We start from the raw sequence: 9,957 nt of genomic DNA on the forward strand, positions 1-9,957 counted from the left end.
GAGCTAAATCTCTGCACACATCCTTACTACATCAAGATAAATTCCCTTAAATGAGAATTTCCACGTATTTATTTATTTATTTTAGATTTTATTTATTTGAGAGAGAAGGAGCAGGGGGAAGGAGGAGGGGTAGAGAGAGAGGGAGAAGCAGATTCCGTACCGAGCAGGGAGCCCGACATGGGGCGCCTGACATGGGGCTAGATCCTGGGACTCCGGGATCATGACCTGAGCCGAAGGCAGACACGTCACCGACTGAGCCACAGCTGGGTTTCAAGCCCTCATCAAAAAGCTCTCTCACTTAATACTCATTCCTCTTTATCCAAGAAGGTGAAAACTATGATCCAGTTAAGCTAACGAGCTTGTTTCACTCAAATGGCTTTTGCCCTTCTGCTTTTGTACCTGCAAACCTAGACACGTATCATAAAATCTCGTTTCTCGGGAACTTTAGGACACCTGGCCCAATTCATCATTCCGTCTATCAATTCCTCCACCCTAGAATCCCTAACTTGAACATCATCAGTGAAAGCAGAAAGCCTACCACCCAAATCCAACCCATTACATTCTTCCTGTTGCGTGGAAATTTATCTCGAAATTATGTTGAAATCCTCTAACTACTACTCATTGATCCTAGGTCTTTCTAGTCAGATCAAAACTGATCTGTGTGACAGACCTCTAAATATTTAAAGATAGCTATTGTTCCTTAGATGAGCTGCTTTCTCTTCTTTGAGCCAACATCGAATTTTCCAGCCTTTCCTCATGTCCCTTCTCTCCATGATCAAGGTCCTCTGGATATGCTCTATAGTTCACTGCTTTTTAAACTGGAGTGTCTATCACCTAGGGAACTTGAGAAAAATACTATCCTACTTAAGCTCAGGCCTCTGTGTTTTTGCTCTGCAGGTGATTCTGATATAAAGTCTGAGAACTGATATTAGGGCCCACTCATAACGTGACAGTATGCCACCTAAAAAGCTGGCAAAATATAATTATCCCAGGTATAATACAACAAGTACAAAGTGAAGTGTGACTAATACCTGCTCTTTCTTTCCAGAGACAGAGAGAGCGCGCACGCCAAAGCACAAGCACAGGAGCCGCACAGGGAGAGGGAGAATCTCAGACTCCATGATGAGCCAGAGCCAGACCTGTGGCTCCATCTCACCACCCTCAGGTTATGACCTGAGCCAAGATGAGGAGTCAAACGCTCAACCGACTGAGCCGCCACGCGCCCCAATACCTGTTCTGTGTTGTTCAACTTCAAAATGACATTTACTTTTTTAAAAATTATACCATAGTGTTGATTCACATTAAATGTACAGTTAAAATAATCAAGTCTTTTCCACATGCTGTATTTGTGCTTTAGCATCTTGGGCCCTAAGTGCCAGCCTTTCCAATTATTCCCATTAAAAGGTAAGAGAACCAGGACAAAGAGTTTCAAATTCCTATTTGTAAATATATCAATGGCTTTGCGTATGATTTACTTTCAGTGGAGAAATCATTTCAAGCTTTAGCCTCTACACTTATCTCATGGAAACACTTAGCCTAAATGAAAATATACTAGCCCACCAACAACTGAACTGACAGGCAACCACACCAACACATCTTCTCTATGCAAAGCACTGTTGTCCACTGTGGTGAAACACAGTCCTTAACACTAGTAGACATATCTTCTAGACAGCATGATGGAAGAAACACCTTCAAAAAAATATAATACCAAGACAGACACATTAATACTATAGAAACCTACAACTACTTGTTGGAAAGCTCTGGGGCCAAAGAAATGATACTCATTAGAAATAACTAACCTACCCTGATCTTTAAGGTTTCGTTTCCCTGTGCTTTTTAATGTTCATGAGAGAGGAGATGGACTCATCAGTGAGTTCACCCACACTCATGCTACTTGCAAAGAGAACTTGCACCCTCAAAATAAATTCATGATTCAAAATTTCATGAAACGACTTCTGAATTCCTGACTTGTTTGCTTTACCTGTTACTATTCCTAACTTAGGAGGTACTCAAGTGGGGGAAAAAAAGGCAGGGGGGGGCCATTCTACAGATGAGGTCCATCATAAATACATCTTAGAGATGCTGGGTGAAAGGGAGACAAGTAAAATTAACCAAGATCCAATCTGATATTTATTTTCTTTTGCATAGCAAACATCAAAAATATACCTGGCATTTTCAAACAATTATGTCAAGAATGACCAGATGCTTCCTGTTGATGGAACAGTAGAGAACCACAGTCTGACAGAATCAAAGTAGAGTTCACAGAAACAACTGGAAATGAATTTAGCTTCATTTCAAAAGCACTAATCCAAAGTATGGCCTTAACATTTTCACACATTTACAGTTTAACTGGCCTCCAACCTGAAATACCAAGATTTGAAACAGAACTCAAACTCTAAGTTAGGAGAGTTAACTCTAAAGGTATGTATATGCATTACAAAAGTATTGTTTGACCAAATGTTTCACTACAGGATTCCTTTTAAATCTGGAGCTCCTGCAGTGCTTTGACAGTGTCCTATCTTCAAATATTACTTTTACACTGTAGTTTTCACAAGCACATCTAACATGAAATTCACATTTTACTTGCATACACAGTTAAAAATAAGTTGTAGAATTAAAAATTAATTTAGTCACTTAAAATACTTGCTAATGTTCCTGATTCTCCAAGATCATATGCAGATTACGCAATCTTTACTTTTCATACTGTTTATGGATCTAAATCCCAAACTGAAAAAAAAGCGCAAGAAAAAAGTATAGAAATCAACCCTCCTAGCCATATTTTTTAAATGTATCCTGTATAATATCCTGATTTGACTTGTATGGTAAGAGGATAGAAATGACAAATCTCTCAGCTTTCAAAAAAAAAAAAAATGCATGGGCATACAATGGAGTTTTGGGAGTTTTCCAGAGGTTACAAGGTGTCATACCACAACAGACTGAATGCAATAGACTTAAGAATCTAGATGTCTTCTATTAAACCAGACATTTAAAAGACTTGCAGAAATGCAAACAGTGTCACTCTTACCTAATGTCACTTGTATTAACGTGTAATGAATTTTTGTTGTCGCTGTTATTTGGGGGGAAATATTTAAAAAGAGAAAAATTAAGAAAAAAAGCATAAAGCCATCTTTAATTTCCTTAAATTCAGAGCCTGAACCTGAAAGTGGAAGTGTCAAGGCTGATGGTTATAGGTCAGTGCGAGGAAATTTAAATCAAGCTGGGTGGGTCTATATGTGAAACAACTACTCACAAAAATAATTTTTGACCACTAACATCTGCATAATAAATTACAGCGCATCTTCAATTCTGAAATGGAAAATTACAAGGACCATTTACTGACTACATCAAAACATTTTCCAGATAAAAACTGTACTTCAGAAAGTAACTTGCCTGAATCGAGACAGCAAATCAGTGTTCGGAGAGAGCGCTTAAAATATTTCCACATTACCAAGCCCCCTTCGAAAGTACTGTTGTGGTCGATACCCCTCCTTTGAACAGATGTCTGCTCGCCACAGTCCAATCAAGTTTAAAGCAAGAGTATGTGTACTGAAAACAAGCTTAAAGTGGGAAAAACACACACAAAGCAGGCCTATATAATTCCTTTGGTTTCAGTTTTCACGATGCACCCCCGAGGCTATGCACGCTGATTCAACACGGCAGGACAGCTTCAACGAAGCACACTAAATACACACTGATTAACTGTGTCCAGGCAGAAATGACCTGGCAAAATTCTCAACTTTTTTCCGAAGCCGTGCACCCGTAGATTCCAGCGGCCAAGTCCCAAGAGCAGAAGTCCCGAGCATCCAGAGCGGCGGGCTTTGTCCCCTCAGGGACTTGAGTCCCCGAGATCGTGGCAGTAGCCGCGATCGGCCCCGCGCGGGCCGAGCTCGGCCCTCCGGTTAACCCTGTCCGGGCCAGCCGCTCCCGCCGCGGCCCGAGCGCCTTCCGGCCGCGCAGGCCCGGCAACACAGCGCGCCCCGGGCCGGCCGCCCCCGCCGCCCCTTCCCGGTTCCGGAGAGCCCGGTGGGGCCGCCCGGCCGCCCAGACAAAGAGGCCGGCAGTTCCCGGAGTGGCGGGCGCCGAGGCCGGGCCGGGCCGCGCCAGCCTGCCTCCCTCCCTCGCCCGCCCACCTCCCGCCTCCCGGCGCCCGCAAAGCCCCCGCCGCCCCGGCTCGACCCCATCTCCGCCCCAAGGCCGCCGCTCGGGCCAAGGCCGGCTGGGAGGCCACGGCGCGCCGGGGCCGAGGAGGGGGCGGCGGCCGCCACCATGTCTGCCCGCCCCTCCCAGAAGCGGGGTGCCCAGCGGACAAAGCACGGCGGCGGCGCGGGCGGAGCGGGCGCCCAGGCCGACCCCGCCGACCCCCGCGGAATAAGCGGGGCCAGGAGCCCCGGAAACCCGGCGCCTTAATGCAATAAACAGGAAATCGCGGGGATGATCTGGGTTCCGGGGGAAGTGGAATTATTTTTTACCAGCGAAGAGATCAACTTCCACATCCGGTGGTAACAGGGCCCTACACAGACCCGCACTGACCTGGAAAAGCTTCGGGAGCGGCGACGGGGGAGCAGCGGGAGGTGGTGCGGGGACCCGAGGCGCCTCGTACCCGGCCGGGCTGACGCGGCCCCGCTACACACAAAGCGCTTCAGCTGCACAGGGCGCTATTTTCCGAAAATGCCGCGTCTGGTCGGCGCCCAAAATCCCCACCGAAAAGTCCCCCGTGCTGCGCGCGGAGGGACACATGGTGTGCGAGTGAGTCAAAGCTCCCAGCATCCCTCCCGGACCCGGCCCCTGTCAAGCCCGCGCCTGAGCCTTTCCGCCCCTGCCGTCGGCGGCAGATCGCTCTCCCACTCCCTCCCCGACCCCATTCCGGCGGGAGGAAAGGGGCGACAGAGTCTGGTTTTTGTTTTTAACGGATGGAAGGGAAATATGCCATTTGTAGAGCCTGACCCACACAAAGAAGGCGGCGGAATGATCCGCTCTCGGCGACCGCAAGTCCCGGCTCGCCCGGCGCCTGCGCGGCACGGGGGTGGGCGCTGCGGCCGGCCATGTGCGCGGCGGAGCACCCCGGCTGGTGGCCGAGTCTTCCCGCCTCTTTTTGCGGGGGCTGGCAGTTGGGGAACTAAAGTCCGTGTTCCTCCCTTCCTAGCTCTGCGACAGGACCCCTGAGAGAGGGGGAATCCGAACTCTGAGGTTAAGCTGAGCCACCTAGCAGAGTCCTGAGAGACGGAAGGGCAGCCAGGAAGCTAGGACTTAACTTAAAGTGGCCCTAGATTCAACTAGGCCGACTGGGACAGGAGTGGCGGTTCAGCTACAAGGGAGGAACGAGGGATGGTCCTTCTGTTCGCTCAAACTGAGCAGTCAGGTTCATGACGAAGATGTAGTTATTACTGTAGCCTTTTTTCCCCCTAAAACGTGCCCATGGTGTCGCAGGTGTACTTAATAGACCCTAATAACTGCTCGCTGAATTGCCTTGGATTGTCAGCTCAGAGGTAGAGGTCTGTTTTTTCATGGCTGCAATGTCAAGATTTTTGTTGTGTTTATTAAGAAAGGCACAAAAGTTTATTTGCAGATAGTCGTTGGAAGTTAATTTACTTGTGATGATTTGCTTAGAAACCCAACACACTGGTATGTTTTTAACAGGTGAGCCTGGGAATAACTTTCCCACATGGCTTCCCCAAGCTGCTAACTTGCAGTTTCTGGCTTCCTATAGTTAGGAGTTGGGAATATCTGAGACAATGCGAGGAGTTTAATCCAGGAGTGTTTACAAATTTAAGTGAAATCCATATTATCCATTGATTTTGTGTGGCCTCAGATAAGTAATTTTTCTCTCTCCAGTTACCCTTTTGTGATATTGAGGTGGCAAAGATTTGTAAAGTCTTTGTGTAACTTATTAAAGCATTTTGCCTGGAATAGAAGTAAAGTAAATGTTATAGGAGCCATATTGTTTTCTTTTGATGTAATATTTTCAGTGCTTCAGTTGATAAAAATTTGTCAAATTTTTGATATGCTTTTTTTTTTAAACTGAGTTTGAGTAAACATTCAGGTAAAGATTGCTATGGAATCCTTGCCCTCATTGATCTTCTATAGACTGCAGACAAGTAAATAGGTATCATCAGTAGTATAATGGTAAACTGCTGAATACTGCAAAATCTCATACAGAAGAAATCCCTTACTCACCTGGGATAGAGGAATGAAATGGGACTGGAGAAGCAATTAACTTTAATAAGGGAATTGGAGGAGAGCCTTCTAGACTGAAGAAGCAACACATGCAAAGGTTAGGAGGCAAACTTTGGAGAGATTGTTGAGTAAAGAAGATAACGGTGTTTCAGGAGTGCCTAGAGATGTTCCTGAAGCGGTTTAATCATGAAAACCTTGAATGGCATGTGCAGAAATTAGCTTTTGAGAGCTAAGAGGAAACTGCTGAAGGGTCTTAAGCAGAAGTGTTATAGGATTGGATTTGCATTTTAGACAGACTGTTATACAAAACTCAGAGTCTTGGAAAAGAGTTCGGAAAAAACAGTAATCTGTGAGAGTGATGCCTTGGACTGAGTTAGTGACAAATAGTGTGAAGAATATGACCAAAGTAGTTATTAAGAGTTTGGTGATTTGGTTGAGCCGGTAAGGGAATGACTGAGATGGAGTCGTCTTTGACATCTTTGACCTTGTTGAATTTGAAGTACTTGTAAGCCAGCTAAGCAGATATGTCTGGCAGGCAATTAGGTATTAATTTATTTAAGTTGTTTCATGAGCACCCATCTGGAACTAGCACTGTTCTAAATACTGGAATAGATTAAGCAGCAACAAAACCAACAAGGTTCCTGTTCCTGTTGCTAGTGGAGGGAACAGACCATAAAAAAGTTTTATAAAAAGGGAAAGGTAAGAGGCACCTGGGTGGCTCAGTCGTTTAAGCATCTGCCTTCGGCTCAGGTCATGATCCCCAGGGTCCTGGGATAGAGCCCCAAGACGAGTGGACTAGTCAGGCTCCCTGCTGAGCAGGGAGTCTGCTTCTCCTTCTCCCTTTCCCCACTACCCCACCCCGCTCATGCTCTCTCTCTCTCAAATAAATAAATAAAATCTTAAAAAAAAAAAAAAGAGCAAAGATAATATATGCTCCCTTAAGAAAATAAAAGGGTATTGGAATAAAGCATTTCTTTGGGGGAGAGAACAGGCAAAATTTTGGAGGTTGATCAGAAATGGCCTCACGGAGGTATTCTCTGAACTAAGACCTGAATGGGAATAAGTTAAGAGCAGTATTTGAGACCAGAGGGAATAGCAGAGCAGAAAGTTTGTTTGGAGACCAAAGAAAGGAATGGTAGAAGTGTGCTGCCTGGGTAAGTTTAAGCGCTGTAGAAGCCACCGAAGGATTTTAAGGAAGGGAGTAACATGGATAGTAGCAGCAGAGAAAAAGTGGATGAATTGAAGATTTGGTGATTAGACCTGACCTGTATTGCTAATGAGTCAACATGAGTGAGGGAAAGGGAGGGATCAAGAGTGGATTCCTAGGTTTGGGCGCGATTGTCTAGTCTAGCACTGTCCAGTATAACACCAGGCACACATTAAGTTTATAGTAGCCACATTAAAGTAAAAAGCTGATTCTAATGTCGTTTATTTAACCCAATATAGCCAAAATAGTATCATTTCATATGTGATCAATATTGACAAGTAGTAAATGTTTTTAAATGTTTTACAGTCTTTTTCTCATTACTAAATATGTGTTCAGAATCTGGTGTGTATTTTATACTTTGAGCATATCTCATTGCTTGATTCCACAAAATTTACAGTTGAAAAACTAGGTTAACATACCCAGGTCATTCCAAACATACTTAAAAGTTTTGCAGTAATTGAATTATGTGTCGGATTTGTTATTTAATAGATTAAATTTTAATTCCTGAATTAGTCACATTTTAAATGCTCGATAGCCACACGTAGCTAGTTGCTACTATATTGGGTAGTGCAGTCTAGTGGAAAATCAGACTAAAGTGTGGAACCAGGCTGGAAGGCCTCGGATGCCATGTTAAAGGGTTAGGATTTTATCCTAGATACAAGGGAACAATAGATGATTTTTGAGCTAGGGAGTGACTCAAGGTTGTGCTTAAGGCTAGGAAGAGTCCAGTAGGTGGCCAGCTGGTGGCTCAGGACCAAGAGCAACCCTTCAGTTGAGTCCCCACATTCCAGGCTCTAACCTCAGCCTTTCAGATTCAGAAGTCTTGATTTTTGTCAGTGCTCCAGAGCACTGCCACCAAAGTGTGGTCCACAGGCCAGTGCCAGTCTGCAAACCCTTTGTTACTGGTCCTAGAGATGGCATTTATAGAAACTGAGTAAGAATTTAGAAGCTTGCAATAACTTAAGACTAATTTCATGTCTGTGGATCTGTATTGTTGTATATGTCTTTATTTCCCTTTACTAGTAATTCATATTTTATAGAAGTGTCTGTGATCTTTCACCTGAGATAATATTTTTTGTGTGTTTGTGATAAGTTTTGGGTTTGGTTTTTTTTTCCCCCAGATGTACAAACTAGATATCCTCCGTGCTGTTAAGATCATCTTTGTTTCTCTTATGTTACTATTAAATACTGCCTTTTTTCAAGCTGTCATTGAAATCCCAGCCAACTTCTTTATTTTCCTTTCACATCTGCACACTTCTGAATCACAGGTTTAAGTGCACTGACCTGATCACATGTCACTTGGCCCTTGTCCACATAGTTATGCTCCTTGCTGTACTATATTTGTTGTCTCCAGACCTGTTTGATTTATTGGATTTTCAGAATGACTTCTGCTAGGCATTTTTCTGTATGAACGGGGTGATGAAGAGACCCTCCATCTGCATCACGTACTCCCAAGCACGCTCCAGGCCATCACCATCAGCCCCAGCACCTCCTGGTTGACCAGGTTTAAATATAAATTCACAAATTACACTACCCATATTCTTTTCTTCTCATGGTCCCTCAGTTTGTCATGCAACGGTTACCAGATCTGCTACACTGCACCACAGGTAATTTTTGAAGCACTGCTCTAGAGGCGCTGGGGTGAAGGGAGTCAGAAGGACCAAATTCCCAGATTATGTAAAACAAATGCTTTTTTTTTTTTTAAGTTTATGATGAGAACTATAGCAGCTAAGAAAGGAATGGACATCTATCTACTCAGTTTCTCCCTCCATAGAGAAATGGAAGGCTGCAAGGAAATAATCAAATTTATAATAGCTCTAACTAAATGTTCCTGTTTGCCAGCCACTGTGCAAAGTCTCTTATATGTATTGTCTCAGTTAACCCTCACAGCAACGCTAAAAAATAGGTATTATTAGCCCCATTTTTTTCAGCAAGTACACAGAGGCCAAAATAGGCTAAATAACTTGCCTAACGTCATGAAGCTGATAAACGTTAGACAGGATTCCAGTACAGGTCTCATTCAAAGGTATTGTTTTTAATCACCTTTTTTTTTTTTTTTTGCCATTATATTCCCAGTATCTAGCAAATTCCCTGGCACAATGACTCTACTTTGTTTTTAGAGAGAATACATGAAGTTGACTATATTACCTCCCAGAGGTAATTCATTAGAGGATTTGGGGCCAGAGTAAAGGGAGTTGGTGGTACTCTAATTGCACCAGGCAATTCTACAGTGGAAACATACCAGTTTTGCTCCTATCTAGAATTTATAATCTCCCTCAAATCAATACAAAATAAAAAAACAACCCAATAGAAAAACAAGTAAAAGACTTGAACAGTCACTTTACCACAAAGGGTATCTAAATGGCCAATAAGCATGTGAAGTCACCCAACTTTTATAATCATTAGGAAAATGCAAATTAAAACCACAATGAGATATGGCTGCATATCCACAATAATGGCTAAAATGGACATTGAAGTAAATGCCAAATGTGGCCAAGAATTGGAACAACTGCAACTATATATTGCTAGTGGGAATGTATGTTAGTATAGCCACTTTGGAAAGTTCAAAGTTCAAA

General features: G+C 43.7%; 1 protein-coding gene across 9 annotated transcripts in view; it reads right to left on the bottom strand.

The window, feature by feature from the left end:
- Positions 1-4,957, bottom strand: part of GABPB1 (GA binding protein transcription factor subunit beta 1) — a 71,211-nt gene extending 66,254 nt beyond the window's left edge. For 4 of the 9 annotated variants that reach the window (XM_044390976.3, XM_044390974.3, XM_026518460.4 and 1 more), the window contains exon 1: positions 4,470-4,512. In XM_044390976.3, coding sequence (XP_044246911.1) covers positions 4,470-4,493 — 24 coding nt within the window. In that variant the 5' untranslated portion in view covers positions 4,494-4,512. The other 5 variants (XM_048219131.2, XM_048219129.2, XM_026518461.4 and 2 more) reach the window with 3 other exon arrangements.
- Between the last annotated feature and the right edge of the window lie 5,000 nt (positions 4,958-9,957).

This window comes from Ursus arctos, unplaced genomic scaffold (genome assembly GCF_023065955.2).
Source record: "Ursus arctos isolate Adak ecotype North America unplaced genomic scaffold, UrsArc2.0 scaffold_36, whole genome shotgun sequence".
Classification (NCBI taxonomy): domain Eukaryota; kingdom Metazoa; phylum Chordata; class Mammalia; order Carnivora; family Ursidae; genus Ursus; species Ursus arctos.